This window comes from Podarcis vaucheri, assembly GCF_965113315.1.
Source record: "Podarcis vaucheri genome assembly, chromosome: 3".
Lineage (NCBI taxonomy): Eukaryota > Metazoa > Chordata > Lepidosauria > Squamata > Lacertidae > Podarcis > Podarcis vaucheri.
In genome coordinates, this window is record NC_138761.1 from 3663659 (window position 1) to 3688240 (window position 24582).

At 47.2% G+C, this 24582-nt stretch overlaps 1 protein-coding gene across 3 annotated transcripts; it reads right to left on the reverse strand.

Moving 5' to 3' along the window:
• Positions 1-7: 7 nt before the first annotated feature.
• On the reverse strand, positions 8-24557 carry FBXO16 (F-box protein 16). 3 transcript variants are annotated; one of them, XM_082217781.1, is made up of 10 exons: positions 24428-24557; positions 20650-20752; positions 17288-17323; positions 15263-15469; positions 13109-13273; positions 9501-9736; positions 5838-5943; positions 5247-5291; positions 2223-2448; positions 8-277 (listed from the first exon to the last, which is right to left on the reverse strand). In XM_082217781.1, the coding sequence occupies exons 2-10, from the start codon at positions 20743-20745 to the stop codon at positions 165-167; spliced, it is 1230 nt and encodes a 409-aa protein (XP_082073907.1). In that variant the 5' UTR covers positions 20746-20752; positions 24428-24557; the 3' UTR covers positions 8-164. The 3 variants fall into 3 exon arrangements, with proteins under 3 accessions (XP_082073907.1, XP_082073908.1, XP_082073909.1); XM_082217782.1 differs by lacking the exon at positions 17288-17323; XM_082217783.1 differs by lacking the exon at positions 5247-5291.
• Between the last annotated feature and the right edge of the window lie 25 nt (positions 24558-24582).

Here is a 24582-nt window from a genome sequence, read left to right on the forward strand (position 1 = left end):
GGTCCATTGGTTAGTCATTGGTTAGTCGACCATGGAAATGCAGACATGATAAATCCACACGATTCTTAATCCTTGTCCAAAGAGCCCCTTTTCAGAAAGCTGGGCTCATAGCTCTGGGAACACGATTGTAACCTGCAATGACATCTGTCTTTCCCTTGGGGAGATTAATTCAAGTGTGTTGCTTTGAAAAGTCTCTTTTCTCCACGCTCCTGTTCTGCATCAGATCCCATGTCTGACGGGGGAAGTTCCCAGGGCTGGCTTTCAAAGAGTGGAGATGCTGGAACAGGTAGACAAAATGAAGTAGTTAATGTCAACAGCGAGAAACTAAAAGGAAACAGCCCCTTGCAAAATTAAACCTAGCATTGACATTCTTTCAACCTATCTGTATTGCAACGGAGGCTTGTCTTAAGATACGGGGGTGGAGGTGGGGCACCTGGGTATATCCAGCAGTGCCTTCTCTCGCCCCCAAAACATGTCCAGATGATAGCAATAAATAATAATAATAATAATAATATTAATTATTATTATTATTATTATTAATGACTTTGTAATGTTTGCTAGTATCCCAGAACATCAGTGATCTGCTCCAAAAGCACATAGCAGAATTTGACTAGCCTGTTGCTCCAGTCTTTTAAACAAACCCTCTAACCTACAATACAAAAAGAGAAGGAAATATATTAGCCTTGTTTCTTACCAAGTAATCCAGAATGCGGCAGCTAGACTGGTGACTGGGAGTGGCCGCCAGGACCACATAACACTGGTCCTGAGAGATCTGAATTAGCTTCCAGTACATTTCTGACCACAATTCAAAGTGTTGGTACTGACCTTTAAAGCCCTAAACGGCCTCGGTCCAGTATATCTGAAAGAGCGTCTCCACCCCCATCGTTCTGCCTGGACACTGAGGTCCAGCTCCAAGGGCCTTCTGGCGGTTCCCTCCCTGCGAGAAGTGAGGTTGCAGGGAACCAGACAGAGGGCCTTCTCGGTAGTGGCGCCCGCCCTGTGGAACACCCTCCCTTCAGATGTGAAGGAAATAAGCAGCTATCTTATCTTTAAAAGACATCTGAAGGCAGCCCTGCTTAGGGGAGTTTTTAATATTTAATGCTGTATTGTTTTTAACACTCGATTGGAAGCCGACCAGAGTGGCTGGGGAAACTCAGCCAGATGGGCGGGGTATAAATAATAAATTATTATTATTACCGGCTACATTGGCTATCAGTAATAAGTTACGGATGCCAATGTAGGGGCCAAGTCTTGGTGTCGTTTTTAATTCGTAATTTTGCTTTGCCTATGGTTAAGACTGCAGCTTGTCAAAGCTTTATTATTTCATCCAACTTGTGAGGGATGTAGTTTTGGGCGCCTTTTTCGTTGAAAAGCTCTCTTTAAAATCGCTTAGGCTTAGCTAGCGTTCTTGTCACGGCCAAATTTGTGCATGGTGATGAAGGGATGGGTTTCTGTGTAGTCAGTTTAAAACTGACTCAACCCCCCCCCCTTTCTTCTCAGCATTTCTAAAATGCATAAACTTGAGCCGTTGAGCAAATGCATAACAAGAACACAGCTCTCTCCTTTATCAGTCACGGGAAGGATGACCTTGACTGTACCAGTAGAACAGGGATGACACGTCTAGGTCTTATTATATCCTGACCACACTGACGCACAGACCTAGTCTGGGAACAGCGCCAGAGTATGTTCTTGGAGATGGTGACCTCTTGCTCCAAGATAAGAGTAGGAACAGGAATATCCTTTTATGGTCAGAAGTACAGGAAGGAATACCCTTTTATGGTTAAGAATACCGGAGCAGGAACATATGTGATGTCAACCTGCGTGTATAGGCTGACGTGATTGGATTCCTGGGGAAGGAGGGAGAGGGTGCCTGGAGGATATATATACTGCATGAAATTTCTCATTTCTTTGGACTTGCTGTGGACTGACCACGCAAGTGCCTTTCTGCTGTTCCGGAGAGCAGAAATAAAGAACTCTTTCTCTGAACCAACCCTCGGTGTCATTTGACTTCCTTCCTCCTATCCGGGAGCAACGCAGACCCAATCGCTGAACTCCAATAAGGCTACAGCGAGAGTGATACTGAACTTTTGTCTACAATTTCAAAAACTCGGTAGTAACAATAAAACAACAAAATGATGATGTGAGTGAAAGGGGGTTGATATTTTCAATGCTCACCCACCACCCCCACCCCACCCTTACGTGAAATGACCGGGTTTACTGACTTGGAGAGCTTCTACTTGTTCGTGCAAAGGCCTTCTTCCCCTTCTCGCTCAGCTGTGGGACTGGACCCTGGGCAGGCGCCGGCCGTATCCCAGCGTTCCACTGGGCGCTCTGGGCAAGGATCTTGGCCATTGCTTTGGTGGCAGGATAGCCCGCAGGGTGGTAAGTAGCCCAGTTGGGGCGAGCGGGGGCTTTTGGCTGCGAGCCAAGGTCTGCAGAGAGGGACACCTGGGGAGCAAGGCAGGAAAAAAGCAAGAAATGTAGTTTCTCGTGGAGCTTGTGGACATCCGATGGAGGTGAATCATGGACGATTCAAGGCAGACAAAAGATTTTACGCAGAAGTAGACATTCGCACAGAAGTACTTAAACTATGGGACTCGCTCCACCTAGATGGCTTAGACAAAATGATGGAGGAGAGGGCCTTTGATGGCTCTGAGCCACGATGGCTGTGCTGTGCCTTCACAGTTTGAGGCAGCAACACTACCAGTGACTAGAAACTGCAGGAGGGGAGAGCTGCTCTTGTTCTCGGATCCTGCTCACGGGTTTCCCACAGGCAAGGAGTTGGCTACTGGGAGAAAAGGACGCTTAACTAGATGGTCCAGCAGGCTTGTCTCATGTTCTTATGAGATTTAGAGGGATACGAATCTCCTGCGGTTTTGAATCTGTCAACAGAACCAGGAATTGCAATCACAGTCCCTGACCTAAAGCCACACACACACATGACTTGAATCATAACTTGAGTCACCACCCAAACTTTGCTGTTATCCAAATTCTGAGCAGGTAGGAAATATGCAGGAAGACAAAGCCACAGTCCTACACACATATACTTGGGAAAAGTCCATGAAACTCCAATGGGGGACTCACTTTCAGGTAAGTATCTTTTCTTCTGTTTGGTTTATGTAATTACATAGTTTATGTAATTACAAGTCAAACCTCGGTTTTCGAACATCTGGGCTTCCAAGCGCCGAAAACCCAGAAGTGAATGCTTCCATTTTCGACGTGCCTCGGATGTCGAACGGCTCCCGAAGCGTGTTTCTCAATTTTCCCCACTGAACTTGCTGGCAGCCCTTTGATCCTTGGTTTTTGAACGTTTCAGAAGTTGAACAGACTTCCAGAAAGGATTACGTTCTAAAACCGAGGTTCCGCTGTACTTTTTCAGCAAATTATTTATTACCTGCATTGTGATAATGCTCCCAGGGTGGCATTCAATTAGGAGAATCCAAACAAAGCAATAAAATACAGCAAATTGCACTTATAAAAGCACATAGAAAGCAGCAATATGGATTGACGACAACTAAAAGAAGTACATGAGATGATGGAATGTCTGGGTGGTGTTTTTTGTTTTTTTAACAAAACAGTATTTGCCTGGTATCAAGGAGATATCAGAGGAGGCACCAGGCAGGCTTCTCTGGGGAGGAGAATCCAAACACACGACACCCCAATCCCAAAGGAAGGCGGAATCAAGTAGCCTTTTGGTTTTAGTTGCAGAAACTGAGTTTCTTTAGGAAAGGAGCAGTGTGTGAGCAGGCCTGCCAGCCAGCTGGGAGACACACACACACACACACACACACACACACACACGCCAGCTCTTTCAGCTGCCTTGGGTTAGCTGCAACTGAAGAATTTTAGAGCTATTTTCTTGCCACGGCTGAGCAATAAATAACATACCTGGAAGCGAGAGAGTGAGGACTTTTACCCTGGAAAAAGGATTAGGGGTTGCATTTTCATAGAATCATAGAACTGTAGAGTTGGAATTCTAACCAAGCCCTACTCAAGAGTAGACCCAATGAAAGCATGTGGGGAATATTTTTGCATGCCAGAGCACTTTCACGGTGCGCTGAGCCCACACCCAAAATCCAAACGGAGTGATAACTAGGCCTTTGTTCTTTGACATAGAAAAACATCTCTTCAAACTTACTCAGAAATAAGTTCCGCTATGTCTACTTCCAGAACCTATAGGCATATATTAATATATTAACCTATATTAATAAACATTTTCTGAAGAGATGTACAACAAATAGAAAAATATGAACAGTAAAATACGAATACTGTTTAAAAAGTAACAGAACATTGGGATGCCTGTTCAAAAATATGGCTAGGTCACTAACCCAGAAATGACTTGGGAAAATAAGGAAGTATTTGAACATGTGTTTAAAAATCAAAATGGAGAACTGCTCCAGATCACGGCAGAGCAGAGGCTGGGGGCACATGGCATCACCAGGAAGGCTTGACCACAATGACCTTGCAGGGACCAGCTCCCACCCTGGTCCATGTTAATGGGCCCCTGCCAGGAAGCCAAACCCAGCGTGTTGTCTCTCCCCCAACCCAGGTACTTACTCCCAGGAAGTGTGCATAAGAGTACAGCTTCAATCTGTTTGTTTAATCTCTTGTTTAGGGTGTTGGGGAAAGCCAGGGGCAATAAAACACTTACTCAGAAATCCATTCAGGCAATAAAGGCAGATAAGGGCACAGCAGTCAACACTTCAACTGCTGAGTGTGAAAAGAATTTGCTTATTGGCTACAGTCTCCAAAATTAAAACTGAAGAAGAAAGTCTGGTCCCTCCGGCATGTGAAGGAGCGCTCTTGCTCACGGCAGTAGCAGATCCTCTATGCAAAACTTCCATTAAAATCAAACTTCTGCACAAAGAGCAACAAACTCTTTGTTTTTTTAGGACAAGCCAAGCCATAATCATGAATCTTTAAGTGCTACCTTCACATAATTTTTTTAAAAGGGTGTGTTTGAAAAGAGTAATACGGGCATTTCTCATTTTGCTAGCATCCGAATTATGAGACCGGGACGGGAGACGCAGACAGTGTGTGAAAGGCAGACATTCATTTTAAGCGGCTTAAAAAGAAGCAACGTAAAGATTGGCAGGGATCAACCTAAAGAGAAGCAGGTGAGCATGCAAGGGCTTAAAATGTCAGGGTTGCAGATGCCGTGTGACGGGACAGGCAGGGTCAGAGTCTCCCACCCCGCCAGGAATGAGTGCAGCACACAAAGCAAGGCTTTGACAGGCTCCGTATACCTGATTCCTGCACTCCTGGGTCCTTGTCAGCTCAGCCCCAGGCTGCTGGAGGACAAGGAAGCAAAGCACGTTGAGTTACAAGGTCCTTCCCAAAGGGGCAGAAATATGCAGCCGGAGACGCTCAGTCTGCAATCGGATGCACCCTTGAGGCAAGCAAGGGAGCTCCACGGAGCTCAAACGCAGCAACCCACCTAAATAACTGCTAGGAAGCTGCCTCGGACCAGGTCGGGCCACTATTGTGTGTTCTGACTGGCGGCGCCTCTTCGAGGAGAGAGGCCAGAGACCATGGCCAGAGAACATGGCACCTTCCGCATGCAAAGTGTGAGCTCTGCATCAAGGCTGCACAGCAGGACTGCAGAAGCACGAGGGCAACAACCATAACTGATGCTCCAAGATTGAACGCCAGCTTTGCTCAAGGTGCAGCCCTTAAGTGGTGGACTTAGGCAGCTAAGGACTCAAAAGGCAATGCAAGGCAGCGGGGCTTTGGGGAGGGGGCCACCACCATCAAGGCTGCTCCCTTCCTCACCAAAGGCTTCGCACCTCACCAAGTTTGCTGCTTAGCCCAGAAGGCTGACCACTTAGGATACTTGCCAGGGACTTTGCTTTTCGGAGTTTGTACGATGCACTGCTTGGTTTCCTTTTCTTCTGGAAGGCCGACTGGCTGAGGTCTGGGGTGAGCCCTCCTCCTTTCTTCCTACTGCAGTAATAATAATAATTATTATTATTATTATTATTATTTATATTCCGCCCTCCCCAGCCGAAGCCAGGCTCAGAGCGGCTAACAACAATAAATGTAACATAGCATTCTAAAATCAATTCAAAATCAAATTAATGGCAACCATTGGGCTAGAGTTCTGTGAGGATTACCAAAGGAGGGGGTAAGACTATCCCTTGTCCATAGGCCTGGTGGAACAGCTCTGTCTTTCAGGCCCAGGAGAAAGATGTCAAGTCCCACAGGGCCCTAGTCTATTGGGACAGAGCGAATGGGGGGAAAAGATGTATTAAACAAAGTTAAAAGGATTTCCCAGGACAGGGCAGGGAGAGGCAAATCCTTTTTTGAAACACAAAAAAATGTATGGGCCTGAAGCTTGTTCTGCCACCTCTCATTTCAGAGACTGGAGCTGCAACCCTAAGCACAGCTACCTGGGAGTGAGTCTGAAGTCCCAAGCTCCGATACAAGAGTGGCCTGGACTCAGAAGAATATATTTCTGAATCAATATGCATGATTGTGCTTCAGTGGGGCTAGTGCCCAGATGTGCAGATATTTCAGCACTCAAAGAACCACAGAACTGTTGAGTTGGGAACCCAAGGGCCATCTAGTCCAACCCCCTGCAACGCAGGAATCACAGCTAAATCACTCAAAGGTTTCTGTAGATTTGCACCAGTGTTTCTCAAACTTTTGGACTACAACCCCCCAGCATCCCTAGCTAGCAGGACCAGTGGTCAGGGATGATGGGGGTCATAGTCCAACCACAGCTGGAGACCCAAATTTGAGAAACACTGATTTACATGAAAGCCACTATGGTATCATGGCTAGAGTGTTGGGCTAAAGGCAGGGAGAGGTGGGTTCAATTCTCCTTTCTGCCACCAAACTCAATGGGTGACCTCGGGCCAGTAGCTCTCTTAGCCTAACGTATCTCACAGGCAGGTTTTTGTGACAAAAAAGTGTGAGAGGGAGAACTGCAGACACTACCCTAAGATTCCCGGAGGAAGAGTAAGCTAATTCTACTCAGGCAGCTCCTTATGTACATCCCATCAGTCTTGTGAAAAGTGAATGTCTTTCTGATCTGTGCTCCTGGCAACAGGTTACTTTCCCAGAACAAGAAGGCAGAAAAATGCTTGGCACTGTCATCTGCTCTCGTGAAAAACAATCTTCCTCCCTTCAGCCCACAAAACTCGCCCCCACGCCTCTCTAACGCAGCTCTGGGCTATGTTTGGTGGGCTGGGTTTTGAAAGACATTCTGTTATTAAGGAAGAAACTGGGACTGCTGAACACGTAGATAGTTGGCATGTGTGTCAGATCTTTTCTCAAGACTTTATGCCAAGAGTAAGAGCAACAACTGTACATCCTACCACTGAAGAAGCAACGTGTTTAAACTAAGGGTGGACACATTTACTGTAGCTGCAAGAAAGCATCCTGATCTAGATTACAAGAGCAATGAGAAAAGAACCAGGCATCTAAAGATGCCGTGGAGGTGTAAGGTGTCAAGAAGACTTCTCCGGGGGACTGTCATGGAACAGGGTATGGTTGCAGCAGATGAACCTATTAAGTAGCGTTATACCAAGTCAGGTAACCTTGGTCAATGGAGCTCAGTACAGTCTAAACTGACTGGGAACGGCTTCCCTAGGTCTTAAGAAGAGGGAGAAAGCTTTCCCCCATGATCTGCTTTCTTGGCATTATGCCTCTGAACACCTGTTGATGGGTATCCTAGGAGGGCAGAGTGCTGCTGCACCCAGGTCCACCTTGCGGGTTTCCCAAAATGGGCATCTGGGTGGCCAGTGAGAGAACAGGATACTCAGCTTGATGGACCATTGGCCTGATCCAATAGGAGCATCTTATGTTCTTGCATTCTTAACAAGGATTGAACATGGAGCCTTTTGCATGCAAAATAAGGCATTCTACGGGCTACCTCTCTCATTTGCTGGATCGTCACCTTGTCGTGATGAGCAGGCTTGCATGTCCCTATGACCTTGTGAGCGAAGCCACCGGGAGTCTCGTACTCCCAGCAGGGTCAACCCAAGGCAGTAAGGTCAAAGGGAAGGAGCTAGACAAAGAATGATCCAAGAAGTCCTCAATGGCAGAACAGGCGGATGATAACACGCGGTATGTTACAACGGCTGTGAAGGTGGATGAAGGTTACCAAAGGTGTCATGGGCTTTGAAGACACTCGAACACAAGGGAGAAATGTGCTAAGAGGAAGGCATGCTTGGCAAATCCACACTATGATCAACTCCCACCCGGAAACCAATGTCCCCACTGTGGAAGGACATGTGGATCCAAAATTGGCCTCCACAGTCACTTACGGAGTCATTGTCAAAACCGTGTTTATGAAAGACAAACTCAGCTACAAGGGATCACCAGAGAAAGAGAGGAAGAAAGGAAAGACCTCTACTTCTGGAAGTGGATGGTAAGGAACAGAATGTTTAACCAGCATCCTGTGTGCCGCCGAGATGCTACTTCAAATATCCAAACACAGAAATACCGTATTTTTCGCTCCATAGGGCGCACCAGACCATAGGACGCACCTAGTTTTTAGGGGGGGGGATAAAGAAAAAAATTATTTTCACCCCCAGCCCCCAGAACAGGTCTAGGAGCAGCGGCAAGATTGCGCGCAACCTCGCTGCCGCTCCCAGAGCTTGCGGGGCTGGGGAAGCCCAAGCTTCCCCCAACCCCAGCCCCCAGAACAGGCTGCTATCCGCAAGCCTTCAGAGCCCGGCGGGAACTCCCGCCATGCTCAGAAGGCTTGCAGATAGCTGCCTGAAGCCTGGAGAGTGAGAGGGATTGGTGCGCACCGACCCCTCTCGCTCTCCAGGCTTCAGTGAAAGCCTGCATTCGCTCCATAGGGCGCACACACATTTCCCCTTCAATCTTGGAGGGGGGAAAGTGCGTCCTATAGAGCGAAAAATACGGTAGTTGAAGGGATGGCATTCCAAAGAGAATTTGAGCTGGCAATCCAGTCATTGTAGAATGGTTTTTGGACCGCACCCAGGACTACTGCATTTCATCTGGGCTGGAAATAATTTGGAAGGAGAGGCTCAGCAGGTCTTGGGGACACCTTGTTTCACACACCTTGTTGACCCTTTCCCACACTGGGCACCAAGGGCATGTACAGAGAAGGCTAAAGTTGCCTGGGGTTTCTCCTTCGTCTTCTGACATGCTCTGCGCATGCCTAAAATGGACAGCAGAATCAACCCCACCATCTACTCCAGAATTCTGCTGGGGTGGGATCAATCCATTCTGGGCTTGGTCCAAACTTTATGGAGCAGATCCAAGAAGCCCTATTAATTTCCTACCTGACTGAAGTCGGAATCCATCTTGGATTAACCATTAATTAGGAAGAGATTCACAAAGAGGCTTTAAACTTGCAGACTTAGCTCTCCCCTACAAACATTAGAAAACTTGAGGACAATAACTCTTCTCCCGAACATGGCAGGGTTGTCACCTACCCCAGGGGGAGAGGGAGCAGCTGAACATCAAATTAGTTTGATGTTTGAGAGAGAAAAGAAGAAGACAGACATGAGGGTGTGCCTTACGCCTGCCTCGCTTGCTCGATGGGATCAAAGTTGTCCAGGTAATTGAATCTGACGGTGTCTGTGGGATGCTTATCTGAAGAACGCCACGGAGGGAGATCTTGTTTCTCCTTGCTCATCTTCTTTCCAAGAGGACAGGCTGATTGGAGGACTGACGGTGACAGGGACTGTTTCACCTCCAGACCCTCTTTCGTTATAGGCTGAACATCGACCACCACAAAGTCCTCTTTCGGAGGGGTCTAAAGGGATGGAAAACAAGTAGGCAAAATCAATTGTGTGCTATTGGGGAGGAGGGAAGCCCTCGGATATTATTACAGTCAAACCTCGGTTGTCGAAAGTAATACGTTCCGGAAGCCCGTTTGGCTTCCAAAATGTTCGACAACCGAGGCGCGGCTTCTGAGTGGTTGCAGGAGTTTCCTGAACTCAAGCGGAAGCCGCTTTGGACATTCAGCTTCCGAAAAATGTTTGAAAACTGGAGCATTCACTTCCGGGTTTTTGGCATTCAGTAACCAAGGTTTGAGTGTATTATTATTTACATTCCTAGGCCACCCTTCATCTGAGGCTCATGGGGCGGTTTGCAATATAAAGAAACAAAAACACATACCATAGTAACAAACAAAAACAATACCCCTACCCCAATGTAAAAGGCTGTGAATTGTTTAATTCATGGGTAGGCAGACTAAGGCCTGGGGGCAGGATGCGGCCCAATCGCCTTCTAAATCCAGCCTGCGGACGGTCTGGGACTCAGCGTGTTTTTACATGAGTAGAATGTGTCCTTTTATTTAAAATGCATCTCTGGGTTATTTGTGGGGTATAGGAATTCGTTCATCCCCCCCCCCAATATAGTCCGGCCCCCCACAAGGTCTGAGGGACAGTGGACTGGCCCCCTGCTGGGAAAGTTTGCTAACCTCTGGAGTTAGCTAAAAGTCTAGTTAAAATGTATTTGCCTCGGTGCAAGAAGAATGGAAAAAATGTAAAGACTATCTACAGAAATACTGTAAAATTAATGAATGTTAAAGGGACGTTGGATTGAAAATAAGTGGTGTTGGTTAAAAGATTAATAAGAATATGTAAATAGGGATTGACAATGGTGGAAAATATATATTTATTATAGGTTAAGATGTTGAATAAGGATAAATGATAGAGGGTAAGGATTTGCTGAACTAAATATCTGAACTGGAATACAAAAAGGGAGGCGTGAGGAGGTCAAGAAACTAGTGAAAGAAGTATAAGATATGAAAATACTATTTTTTTCTGTTTTGTTTTTTGGTGTTTTTTCTTCTTTTCTATTCTGTTAACTGTTTTTTATTGTGTACTTCTATGTGTTTTGTATTTTTTCATTTTTGTAGCTTTTTTTTGGTTTTTGTATTTTATGTTTAAATTTTGAAGCTTTTGATTGTTTATGAAACTTTAATAAATATTATTATAAAAAAAATAAAAATGTATTTGCCTCGCAGCTAAACATGTGTAACGATGGCGCCAGGGGAGTTTCCCTAGGGAGCGCATACCACAAGTGGGGAGTCCCTGCAGAAAATGCCCATTCTTGTGTTGTTGCTCTCCAGACCTCATGCGGAGGAGGCACACAAAGAAGGGCCTCAGGCGATGATCACAGGGTCCTGTTTGGTTCATATGGGGACAGGCAGTCTTTGAGGTATTACGGTGCTGAGCCATTTAAGACTTCATAGGTCAAAATCGGCACTTTGAATTGGGCCCAGAAACCAATCGACAGCCTGTATCACATGTTTCAGCAACAGACAGAATTAGCCTATCTCTGCCCAGATAGGTATGCTGCTGTCAGGTGTGCATGTAGGAGCCAGGCCCTGTGACCAATAGGACTTTGTAGGACAGGGGCCTTCCTAAGTTTGTTCTGGAGAGGCAAGGCGCAGCCACACAGCTGAGGCCAATTGGTAACTCACAGCACTTGGTGGCAAGAGCTGGGAAGGGATACAAGGTCAGCATTTTCCTTCAGCTCTTTGCCACAGCAACATGTTCCCTGCCTTGCTGCATTTGATTCCTTGCTTCTTGATCCTTGGACCCTTGACTTTGTGACCCCTTGCTTCCTGACCCTTGGCTTCTTGACTCCTGGCTCTCTGACCCTCGGACTCTTGGCTTCCTGACTCCTGGCTTCTGGACTCCCGTTCCTGCTCCCACCCCGCCATCTTACCCCCGGTCCCAATGTCCCCAGCCGGGACTTTGATTGCCCGTGAACCGGACCGTGACAGCAGCCGGGCCACCAGCTGAAGCTGATGGAAGGGACTCCACGCCACCAAGGCCACCTGAGCTTCAAGCGACAAGAGGATGGTGGCCTGTGCTGGGTCTTTTCATCACAGGCCACTACTAAGCTGGAAAACTGGAGGAGTGGCTTAAGAACATGAGAAGAGTCTGCTGGATCAGACCCAGGGCCCATCTGCGTCCTCTTCTCACAGTGGCCTTTATATGGACTCTTTGAGGGTACGTATCAGAAGGAATCATAGAATCATAGAATCATAGAGTTGGAAGAGACCACAAGGGCCATCGAGTCCAACCCCCTGCCAAGCAGGAAACACCACCAGAGCACTCCTGACATATGGTTGCAAGCCTCTGCTTAAAGACCTCCAAAGTAGGAGACTCCACCACACTCCTTGGCAGCAAATTCCACTGTCAAACAGCTCTTCCTGTCAGGAAGTTCTTCCTAATGTTTAGGTGGAATCTTCTTTCTTGTAGTTTGGATCCATTGCTCCGTGTCCGCTTCTCTGGAGCAGCAGAAAACAACCTTTCTCCCTCCTCTATGTGACATCCTTTTATATATTGGAACATGGCTATCATATCACCCCTTAACCTCCTCTTCTCCAGGCTAAACATACCCAGCTCCCTTAGCCGTTCCTCATAAGGCATCGTTTCCAGGCCTTTGACCATTTTGGACACGTTCCAGTTTGTCAGTGTCCTTCTTGAACTGTGGTGCCCAGAACTGGACACAGTACTCCAGGTGAGGTCTGACCAGAGCAGAATACAGTGGCACTATTACTTCCCTTGATCTAGATGCTATACTCCTGTTGATGCAGCCCAGAATTGCATTGGCTTTTTTAGCTGCCGCGTCACACTGTTGGCTCATATCAAGTTTGTGGTCAACCAAGACTCCTAGATCCTTTTCACATGTACTGCTCTCAAGCCAGGTGTCACCCATCTTGTATTTGTGCCTCTCATTTTTTTGCCCAAGTGCAATACTTTACATTTCTCCCTGTTAAAATTCATCTTGTTCGTTTTGGCCCAGTTCTCTAATCTGTCAAGGTCGTTTTGAAGTGTGATCCTGTCCTCTGGGGTGTTAGCCACCCCTCCCAGTTTGGTGTCATCTGCAAATTTGATCAGGATGCCCTTGAGTCCATCATCCAAGGCATGTGTGCACTAGGCTTTTAGGGGATCTAGGTCCCTCAAGAGCCAACTCACACTTTCAGGGAAAGCCCATGGTACAATTCTACTGGGACTGCTCCACTTCAGAATGCAGGTCAGTTTACAAGACTAAATGTCAAAAAGTTACTGCATAGGGAAAAAGCAGAACATCCAAGACGAGGCTAAACTAGAGGTTTTCAGCTCAGCTCCAAAAACCGTTTGTCTCTCAAGGATTGCAGAGGTACCTTAGGGCTGGTGACCCAGAACTCATTCACCACCTCAATGTAGTGTCTCTTCCAGATTCCTTGCTCAAACGGGGTTGGAGAGAAATTGAGATACCACCCAAAACGCAGACATTTTGGCATCCAGAGCTGATCTAGTTCTACCAAGTTCTTCCAGTGCCAGCTCACCTGAGAATGAAAAAGGCGCCATTATTATTGTTCTGAGCGACCTATCGGGGCAAAAATCAGAAACAGAGGAGGACACATAATCCAGACGCAAAAACTATTTCAATATCTTCAGAAAGCAATAGAGTTCTTAAAAAAACAAAAACCCTGAGTTGGCAACTGCAGTTTTTCCTTGTCTAACCCAGATGGAGGCCTGGTTCACGCACGCAGGAATGGGGTTGAATTTCAAACAGGTATATCCCTCAGGCATGTGCTTTCCCTCATTTGAATGGGCAAAACTGCAACTCCAACTGCTGTGCTTGCGCTGCTCAAAAGAGGGAGGCTGGCACTACAGGCAGAGGAACAACTGCATGTTGCTGGGCCCCCAACTCTTTTCTGGTTCATATACTACATCAACAGACCACTGATGGAGTTCTGTGTCCAGCCCTGGACGCCACCATTTAAGGAGGATATTGACAAGCTGGAAGGTGTGCAGAGGAGGGTGGCCGAAACATAGCTGTCAACGTTTTCCTTTTTTAAAGGGAAATTCCCTTATTCCGAATAGGATTCCTCGCAAGAAAAGGGGAAAGTTGACAGCTATGGACCAAAATGATCAAGGGTCTGGAAGCCAAATGAAATATACAGTGGTACCTCGGGTTAAATACTTAATTCGTTCCGGAGGTCCGTTCTTAACCTGAAACTGTTCTTAACCTGAAGCACCACTTTAGCTAATGGGGCCTCCTGCTGCTGCCACACCGCCGCCGGAGCACGATTTCTGTTCTCATCCTGAAGCAAAGTTCTTAACCCGAGGTACTATTTATGGGTTAGCGGAGTCTGTAACCTGAAGCATCTGTAACCTGAAGCGTATGTAACCCGAGGTACCACTGTACTCGGAGTCCTGTAGTGATTTCATGCTCTTTATTGCAGCTTGGAAAACAGTGATTGAATTGCCCCCCCCCCCAAACCTCAGGCTTTTATATACATTATTTACACAATCAGTCCTGTCTGATTGGCTGATTCTGCCTTCCTCCTGGAGCCTGATTGGTCTTTTCCTGCAGGCCAATCCGTTGTTGCATTCTACGATCCTACCAGCCTAATAGACTGATTAACTTCCTCCTGGAGCCTGATTGGTCTTTTCCTGCAAGCCAATCAGTTGTTGCATTCTAGGATCCTACTTGCCTATTGTTCGAGGATTCAAGCTTAGTAAAAGGTAAAGGGACCCCTGACCGTTAGGTCCAGTCTGGGCTGCGGCACTCATCTCACTTTATTGGCCAGGGAGCCGGCGTACGGCTTCCGGGTCATGTGGCCAGCATGACTAAACGACTTCTGGCAAACCAGAGCAGTGCATGGAAATGCCGTTTACCTTCCCGCCGGAGTGGTACCTATTTATCTAATTGCACTTTGACATGCTTTCGAACCGCTAGGTTGGCAGGAGCAGCGACCGAACAACGGGAGCTCACCCCGTCGGGGGGGATTCAAACCGCCGACCTTCTGATCGGCAAGTCCTAGGCTCTGTGGTTTAACCTACAGCGCCACCCGCATCCCACCAAACCTAATGAGGAGCACTTGAAGGAGCTGGGTACGTTTAGCCTGAGGAGACTGAGAGGTGATATGATAGCCATCTCCAGTAGTGGTCAAAAGGACTGTCACATAGAAGATGGAGTAAGAGTGTTTTCTCCTGCCCCAGAGGGTAGTACTCGAACCAATGGCTTCAAGTTACAAGAAATGAGATTCCATCAGGAAGGACTTTCTGAAGGCGAGAGCTGTTCAACAGTGAAACGGTCTCTCTCAGGAGGTGGTGGACTCTCCATCCTTGGAGGTTTCTAGGCAGAGGTTGGATGGCCATCTGTCATGGGTGCTTTAACTGAGATTCCTGCATCTCAGGGGTTGGGCTGGATGACCCTCAGGGTCCCATTCTAGGATTCTACACTCTATGATTATAGGCTAAACATATCCAGCACCTCAAACTTCGTTATCTCCCCTCTGCATCCTTCCCAACATGTTGAGCTTTACCTGGGCACATCGGGAGAGACTACGAGGGTCCAGGAAAGAAAAGATGTAGAGGGACAAAACCCTGGGGAGCTTGGTGGTGAAATCCAGGGCCTCCACTGGAACTCGAGCCTGCAGCTGCTTGACGCAGAACCTGAGCTGCAAGAGGGAGCAGCGCTCTAGGAAGTCCAGCAGGACTCTTCGCCTCTGGTTGTCTGTCCATTTGTCAAACTGCGGAGGAGGGAAGGGAGAAGAGGTGAGTTGAGGGTTTTGTGGCACCTAGACACGGCGCCACAGAAGTGACTTTCCCACCATGAAGCACTTCGCAAACACATGGACCACAAGACCATATTGCACTTCATCTTTGTGCCCCAACCCCCGGGTATTTGTTAGAATTCCTGCTCCGTGATTGCAGTCATGGGATTGTTGTCTATCACATGACGGTATATGTTTTGACTCCACAGAGTGGGAAGTGACGGAGACAGGATGTTTGTGTTACTGTGTTTTGTGAAGTGGGACTATTGCCCTTTGTTCATTTTATCTTTGCTGTCTGATGCTAGAGAGAGAGGGAGCCATGTTGCAGTGCTCCTTGTGTGTTTATATGTAAATAAAGTAGATTAGCCAAAATGCTGAGTTGCTGAGGTCTGTCACGCGATGATACGCGAACTCTGTGGATCCCTAAGTGTGCAGGTGTCTGTTGGCATCAGTCACTGTGATGTTTGGGCAGAAGAAAGCTTTTGAAGCTCCCGAACGATTGACCAGGAGGGAGAGAACATGCCAGTCGGGCATGTGTCTCTGCCAGGGTTCTACTCGAGTGTAAGCTGAACTCCTGACAGTATTCTGTGTTCTGGCTGCTAAAAAGCACAGGAACGGTTGGCTCTGGTCCATCTTCTAGACCAGTGTCCTGCCTCCATTGGGGAGTGGTCTCCAACATGGCTTGAAAGGGGTAAAGGCCTCCTTCTGCCTGATAAGGAAAGACATTCTACTGCATCTCCTCACAGAGACAGAAATCTGTTCCATTCAAGTAGAAGAGTTAACTACCATTGATAGATACTGTATAAGGCGCTGTGGATCAAACCACAGAGCCTGGAACTTGCCGATCAGAAGGTCAGCGGTTTGAATCCCCGCGACAGAGTGAGTTCCCGTTGTTCGGTCCCTGCTCCTGCCAACCTAGCAGTTTGAAAGCACGTCAAAGTACAAGTAGATAAATAGGTACTGCTCTGGCGGGAAGGTAAACGGCGTTTCCGTGCGCTGCTCTGGTTCGCCAGAAGCGGCTTAGTCATGCTGTCCATATGACCCGGAAGCTGTACACTGGCTCCCTCGGCTAGTAAAGCGAGATGAGCACCGCAACCCCAGAGTCGTCCGCGACCAAACCTAACAGTCGGGGTCCCTTTACCTTACCTATAATTATAATAATAATTTTATCGTTTGTACCCCGCCCATCTCAATGGTTTGCCCCAGCCACTCTGGGAGACTTCCCACAAATATACAAGCCTTCTCCAACCAGGTGCCCTCCGGATGTTTTGGACTTTGGCACCCACCTTCTCCAGCCAGCACAGCCATCTGGCACTGACAGGAGCAGTCATCCAAAACATCTGGAAAGCACCAGATTGGAGAAGGGTGACATAAATAGCTTGCTTGCTGGATCCCAGGTCCAACTATTGCAAATCCTGTTTCCAGCAGCAGTCAGTGGCCTCTGGGGATCTGGCAGAAAGGACGTGATGTCATCACTAGGGGACATGACCACACATGGGGCAAACCATCCTTTTTGGGAAGAGGCACATACTTGACATAATCTGGGACAAAACATACCTCTCTAAACAGATTAATTGCATGCAGACTTCCACCATTCCCCCCCTTACATTTTCAACTACAAGTTTTTAAAAATCCAAACATTGCATGGAGTGCAGAGCCTTCATAACCCTCACAGTGACTGCGTGCGTTACACAAAGTTGACTCTGTGCTTACATGTCCTACTACAGCCTGATCACCTCGCAATAAGCAGTGAAGCACATGGGATTTGCAGATGAGGGAAGAAAATATCATTACCCATTTCCCCAACAGATTTCTTCTTTCTTCAAATACCTTAAAAACATTTAAATAAAACACAGTTCAGTACAGAGTGAACACAGGACTGAGCGAGAAATGAGCAATCAAACCATTAGGCATGACCCAATAAGTGACTCCCCAGAATACTAAAGGGATTGAGTGACTTAAGAAGAAATTCTAACTCAGAAGTTCTGAAAACAGTCCTATTCACTAGGGGGCGGGGTATGTTCTGGGGCTGCCACATGTGTATACTCAAACTACCTCCTTAGAACTGCCCCACACTTAAATAAATATATAAATAAATCTTTATTTATACCCCACCCTTCCTGGTTCAAAAACCGGGCTCAGGGCAGCTAACAACAAATTTAAAACCCTTAATTATAAAAGCAGCATAAAATACAGTATAAAAACATGAATAACAATAAAAATAAAAAATCAATTAGATAATCCCCAGGGCTAGCTGGCTGAATTGGTCCTACTTGGGCCAGTGAGGAGGCCAGGGGAGAATTAGCTGTGGGGTCTCAGGGCAGGTAATCATAAAAGGGGAGGGGTAGGGAAGAGAAGGGAAATAAAAAATCAGGCTGAATTCAAATTAAAGGCCAGGCGGAATAGCTCTGCCTTACAGGCCCTGCGGAAGGAGGTTAAATCTAGTCTCATGAGACAGAGCATTCCACCAGGTGGGAGCCATCGCTGAAAAGGCCCTGGCCCTGGTGGAGGATAGTCTGACTTCCTTAGGGCCCGGAACCTCTAAACTATGGTTATTCACTTGGCTATCCTTGCCTTCTGGAGCTTGCGCCCTGCATGGGCCTTACCCCCCCAAGCAAGGCAGAGAGTTTTTAAGCTCTCTGCCACGCTTGCTGGCCTCCGGGAGGCTCTCACAGAGCCATCCAAGATCACGCAAGAGCCTCCAAGAACTCAGCAAGGAGGCAGAGAGCCTTAAAGTTATTTCCACACTGGGAAAACCCTGCGCTAAAAGAGCTTTTAAGCTCCCTGCCTTCTGTGCATTTAATCTGTGTGATTTCAACCGGCCAGCCGCCAAGCCCGTAAAGTTAAAATCACATCACTCACAACTTAGACGCAAGGCCTTGTGTGAAGGGCCACCTGCACCCATTATCAACTGGTCTAGAACTTGAAACTAAACTCAGGGGACCTGCCTGTGGCCCCTCCACTGAGATCCAAGAGACTGGCAGGCACAAGAGAGAGGGCCAGTTGGGAGTTGCTCCCTGCTTGTACAGCTCCTCCCTAGAGTATTCCCTATTTTAATGTCTTTAGTATGTAGCGTTTTAACTGCTGCTGATTAAATGTTGTTTTATTTTTCAACCCCTTTCTTAATGGCCCCTGGCATGGAATTTGACATTTTCACAGCTGCCGCACACTGGGTCAGCACCTTCATCAAGCTACAAGCCCAAGGTCTCGTTTTGGGTCAGATGCTACCAGTTCAGACCCCATGAACTGTGAAATTAAGATTTTCTTGTCTTGACATGAATCACTTTACACTTGTTTACACTGAATTGCATTTGCCACTTTGCCATCCGTTTGGAGAGATCCTTTGGAGCTCATCATCATCTCTCTCTGTTTTAAACAACTCTAAATAGTTTAGTATTGTCAGTAAACTTGGCCACTTCACTGGTCACCCCCAGATTGTTTATGGACAAGTTAAAAAGCATAGGTCCTACCACAGTGATACCTTGGTTTTAAAGAGTCTTGGAAGCCGAGCGTTTCGGTTTTTGAATGCTGAAAACCCGGAATTGCTTCCGTGTTCGAACACGCCTCGGAAGTCAAACGGCTTCCGCTGCATGTTTTTCTTTTTTCTCCATGTACTTTGCTGACCGCCCTTTGCGCCTCAGTTGTCGAACTTTTCGGAAGTCGAATGGTCTTCCAGAACAGATTACGTTCAACAAGCAAGGTACCAATGTACCAACCTTGTGGGGGACTCTGCTTTTTGTATCTCTACATCAGGAGAACTGTCTCTTCATTCCTACTCCCTGCTCCCTGCTACTTAACCAGTGTGGATCCACAAGAGGACGTTGCCTCTTAATTGACTGACTGACATCAGGCCTGTTGGCAGACCAACTCTGTGTTACAAAGATGTGTGCAGTTGTGACATGAAGGCTGGCGACATCAATCCTGCCATGTGGGAATCTATAGCTGTCAACATTTTTCCTTTTTTAAGGGAAATTCCCTTATTCTGAACAGGATTCCTCGCAAGAAAAGGGAAAAGTTGACAGCTATGGGGAATCCCCAGCAGACAGTCACAGTGCCTGGAGGCAGATAGTCAGGTTATGCATCCATACCAGTGACCAGAGGAGGAAAGACCGCTGGGAAGAGAAGCAGCGCCATATTACTTATTACTGCAGCATCTGCGATAGCACAACCAGACACCTTCATCTGCCTCTGCTGCAACAAAGCATATCTTTCCCGAATTTGTCTCTACAGCCACAGCAAGCGCTGTAATTCTCCAACAGTTTGACTTCGCCCTCTGCATTGTCTCCTGAGACAGATAGGTGCTACAATCTCACTTAGGAGTCTTTGGTGAGGTACTAGGATTCAGTAGCAATTAGCGTTCAGAAGCACACTCCCTCGGAATATGGAGGTCCCACTGTGGCCAACATCTTAGACAGTAACATCAAGACGTTATGTTCTATCCTTGCTCACTTTGTTGTTTCCGAGGTGTCTACACATATATGGTTGGCTTCATTTAAGATGAAGCAAGAAGCACCTGCCTGTGCCAAACCTTTGGTGGAGGTGTTTCATTATTGTCACAAGGAAATGCTAAACAGATCTGGGATCACATTTTGGTTCAGGGGCCTAAAGGGGGAGGACAGGAGAGCTGTTTGCATTACTCAGTGAGCCTTATAGGCTTTGATCACAAAAACATACAATGTTTGCTTTCCAAGCTCTTATGCGTCCACCTTAGCCGACTCATGACAGGCTCCATTAGAAAACAAAGCATGTATTTGTTAATCCCTTATGAAATCATCAGACGCCAGTGTGACCATCCCAACGCTTCTCTTTGTCTCATAATAGCCCTGTTCAGAGAAGTTTTTAATGTGTGACATTTTAGTATTTTTTTGTCTTTGTTGGAAGCCGCCCAGAGTGGCTGGAGAAACCCAGCCAGATGGGCGGGGTACAAATAAATTATTATTATTATTATTATTATTATTATTATTATTATTATTATTATTATTCTGAGCATTCAAGTATTGCCAGGTTAGAGAAGGGTCAAGGCTGGCCGACTGAGGGCTTAGCTGCTTTTTATGGAGAATTTGTTGTTACTGCTCACCCAAAGGTCCCCTCTGATTGTGTCTCCAACGTAATGTCTCAGGGAAGGCCCATACTTAAATTGGCTGAATGATACTCACCTTGTCATTCATCAACTGGTGATTCAGGGGTGTCCATGTGCTCATCTTGGTTTGCATCTTTGGGCCATCCAGGTTTCTGGGAGGTGCAAATGCCATTGCTTTCCTGAAGGAAGACGCCAGTTAATTAGTTTCAAGGATCAAAATAATTATTTGAGGCATTTCTGCAAATGCTAGAGCTGCGTACAAAGGCAAAAGTACTACTGCCCTAGACTTGAATCATAGAATCATAGAATCCTAGAGTTGGAAGAGACCACAAGGGCCATCGAGTCCAACCCCCTGCCAAGCAGGAAACACCATCAGAGCACTCCTGACATATGGTTGTCAAGCCTCTGCTTAAAGACCTCCAAAGTCGGAGACTCCACCACACTCCTTGGCAGCAAATTCCACTGTCAAACAGCTCTTACTGTCAGGAAGTTCTTCCTAATGTTTAGGTGGAATCTTCAACTTGGCTCTTCTGCCAATCCCACTGATATTAGAAACACAAACATTCTTTTTACAGTTGTGCTTTTTCTGAACACAGAGCAGCCTTGGCCAACCCAATGCCCTTCCAGGTGTTTTGGAGTGTAATTCCCATCAGCCCCAGCAGAGCATAGCCATGCTCCAATCAGCAGCATCATGCTAGCTTGGACTGATGGGAGATGTAGTCCAAAGTATCTGGAGGGCACTAGATTGAGGAAGGCCGGGCTATGACTATTCAAAATTGTGAGGTACAGTATGACACAGTTGGGCTTGCTGGTCTCAAAGGATGTGATTATTCAACTCAGGCAACAAATGTGGTTCATGCCATAAAAAGGTAAAGGTAAAGGGACCCCTGACCATTAGGTCCAGTCGTGACCGACTCTGGGGTTGCGGTGCTCATCTCACTTTATTGGCCGAGGGAGCCGGCGTACAGCTTCCGGGTCATGTGGCCAGCATTGACTAAGCCACTTCTGGCGAAACCAGAGCAGCACCCAGAAACACCGTTTACCTTCCCGCTGGAGCGGTACCTATTTATCTACTTGCACTTTGACGTGCTTTTGAACTGTTAGGTTGGCAGGAGCAGGGACCGAGCAATGGGAGCTCACCCCGTCATGGGGATTCGAACCGCTGACCTTCTGATCGGCGAGTCCTAGGCTCTGTGCTTTAACCCACAGCGCCATCCTGGTTCATGCCATAGACCATGACTAAATCACAGTGTGGTGTCAGAATGCCCACAATAGGGTGGCACCCTGCATCATTTGTTGTGGGATCTTTTGGCTTCACCCACCACCCAATGAGTAAGCTATACTATTGCTAGATAAGAGGGTGCAGGGTGCCAGGGTTTCCTCAACATTTTTTCAGAGGCATTTGCTTGCCTATGGCAAAAGACTTTGATTTAAAGTATGTCCCAATTCCTAACAAATCCTGTGAAAGGAAAGGCAGAAGAACAAGCCAGCTGTTGACTCAAAAGCCATAATTTGATAATGTTTAAGAAAGATTAATGCACTGTAATGCTCATATCATATTAGCTAAGGGCATTAGACTGATTTCCTGGATTGTGTTAATCCCGGTTTAACCCTGCAAAAATGCTAAACCAAGGGCCGTCAACAAAAGCAGGCCTGTTTTGTGAATGCCTTGTGTCAACATTACTAGGAATATAAATTCAATTAGGTATTGTTTGGTAAAGCTTTTTTATCTCACTCACTCATTCACACCCACACACTTAGCCTAGAGACCAAGATCTACTACATGTTGACTTGATCATGGTGTTGAATTTTCCTTCTCTAGGGAGGGGGAAATGCTGTATCTCAGATTACAGAAATGTTAACTCAACGGAAATTAATCAAAACACATTTCTAGAGCATCTGTGCACCAGGACTTGAAATTAAGGTCACCTATAAAGCTACTCTTGGCAGTTGCCCTGCAACATATGGAAGCCTCTTCCACTAGACATTTATGAGTATATTCAGTAAGAATGTAAGGAGAAATAATAATAATAATAATAATAATAATAATAATAATTTATTACTATTTATACCCGCCGATCTGGCTGGGCTTCCCCAGCCACTCTGGGCAACTTCCAACAAAATATTAAAATACCGTAATGCATCAAACATTAAAAGCTTCCCTAAACAGGGCTGCCTTCAGGTGTCTTCTAAAAGTCTGGTAGTTGTTGCTCTCTTTGACATCTGGTGGGAGGGCGTTCCACAGAGTGGGTGCCACTACCGAGAAGGCCCTCTGCCTGGTTCCCTGTAACTTGGTGTCTCACAGCGAGGAAACCGCCAGAAGGCCCTCGGCGCTGGGCCTCAGTGTCTGGGTAGAACGATGGGGGTGGAGATGCTCCTTCAGATATACTGGACCGAGGCCGTTTAGGGCATTAAAGGTCAGCACCAACACTTTGAATTGTGCTCGGAAACGTACTGGGAGCCAATGTAGGTCTTTCAAGACCAGTGTTATGTGGTCTCGGCGGCCGCTCCCAGTCACCAGTCTAGCTGCCGCATTCTGGATTAGTTGTAGTTTCTGGGTCACCTTCAAAGGTAGCCCCACGTAGAGCGCATTGCAGTAGTCCAAGTGGGAGATAACTAGAGCATGCACCACTCTGGTGAGACAGTCTGCAGGCAGGTGGGGTCTCAGTCTATGTACCAGATGGAGCTGGTAAACAGCTGCCCTGGACACAGAATTGACCTGTGGCTCCATGGACAGCTGTGAGTCCAAAATGACTCCCAGGCTACGCACCAGGGTTCCTTTACCTTTTACAGGCACCAGGTTTGGGCACTAAGGGTGCCTAAAGAGCTTCTCCAACTCTTGGCAGTTGCTCGGCAGGTTATGGAAGCCTCTTCCACTAGTCATCCATGAGCATTTTCAGTGGGTCTGCAATGTTCTTTTTTAAATCCACTTTAGGAGGTGGTACTTCATTCTAATGGGACGCGGGTGGCGCTGTGGGTTAAACCCAGAGCCTAGGGCTTGCCAATCAGAAGGTCAGTGGTTCGAATCCCCGCGACGGGGTGAGCTCCCGTTGCTCGGTCCCTGCTCCTGCCAACCTAGCAGTCCAAAAGCACGTCAAAGTGCAAGTAGATAAATAGGTACCGCTCCAGCGGGAAGGTAAACAGCGTTTCCGTGCACTGCTCTGGTTCGCCAGAAGCGGCTTAGTCCTGCTGGCCACATGACCTGGAAGCTGTACGCCGGCTCCCTCGGCCTATAGAGTGAGATGAGCGCCGCAACCCCAGAGTCGTCCACGACTGGACCTAATAGTCAGGGGTCCCTTTACCTTTACTTCATTCTAGGAAAGTCACAGGTGTGTCATATTCATACACATATACATACAAACACACACAAAATCACACACACATACACACATACACACAAAATCACATACACACACACAGAGGGATAGAACATAAGAACATAGGTAGGCCATGGAGGGAGAAAGGCAGCATTTGAATGCAATAAATAAATTCAAAATTTCCTTTCCAATAGCTGTCTGAGTGAAATGCCAATAATGAAACGGCATGCGCATTTCCAAGTCCCCCAAAGCTGCTTCTTCAAGCCAGCTTGACAAGGGCCTCGAAAAGCCTGAGTGCTATTGGGCCCGTGAATTAAAATTATTATTATTACTATTATTATCACCAATGGCGTCTGCTAGTCGCTTTACCTTGCCCAGCAGCCACCCCGAAGCTCCTCGCAGCCAACGAAGGCACCTCCCCGCCTGCCCCTCCCTGCCGGGCCTCAAGGGCCGCAGCGACACGCGCACACGCATTCATACGTGCCTTCCCCGCCCCCCCCCCACTCCCGACCCGCGTGCGGCGCGCAGGCCCCTCACCTGAACTCTCGCCGCTTCTCTCCGCCCACCTTGCCCCCGCAGCCGGCGCTCTCGACACGTGTCTGCCCGTATGCTTCTTCCCACCTGAGGCAATGCGAGTTGACAAGGCCGCCGCCGCCTCCTGCGAGTCGGTCCCGTTCGCCATGGAAACCGTT

Coding starts and splice junctions, on each gene's coding strand:
- FBXO16 (XM_082217781.1), bottom strand. CDS start 20,745: ATGGCATTTGCACCTCCCAGAAACCTGGATGGCCCAAAGATGCAAACC. Junction 17,324..20,649: donor ACCAGTTGATGAATGACAAG/GTGAGTATCATT, acceptor AATGTTTTTAAG/GTATTTGAAGAAAGAAGAAA. Junction 15,470..17,287: donor GAAATCTGTTGGGGAAATGG/GTAATGATATTT, acceptor CCTCCTCCGCAG/TTTGACAAATGGACAGACAA.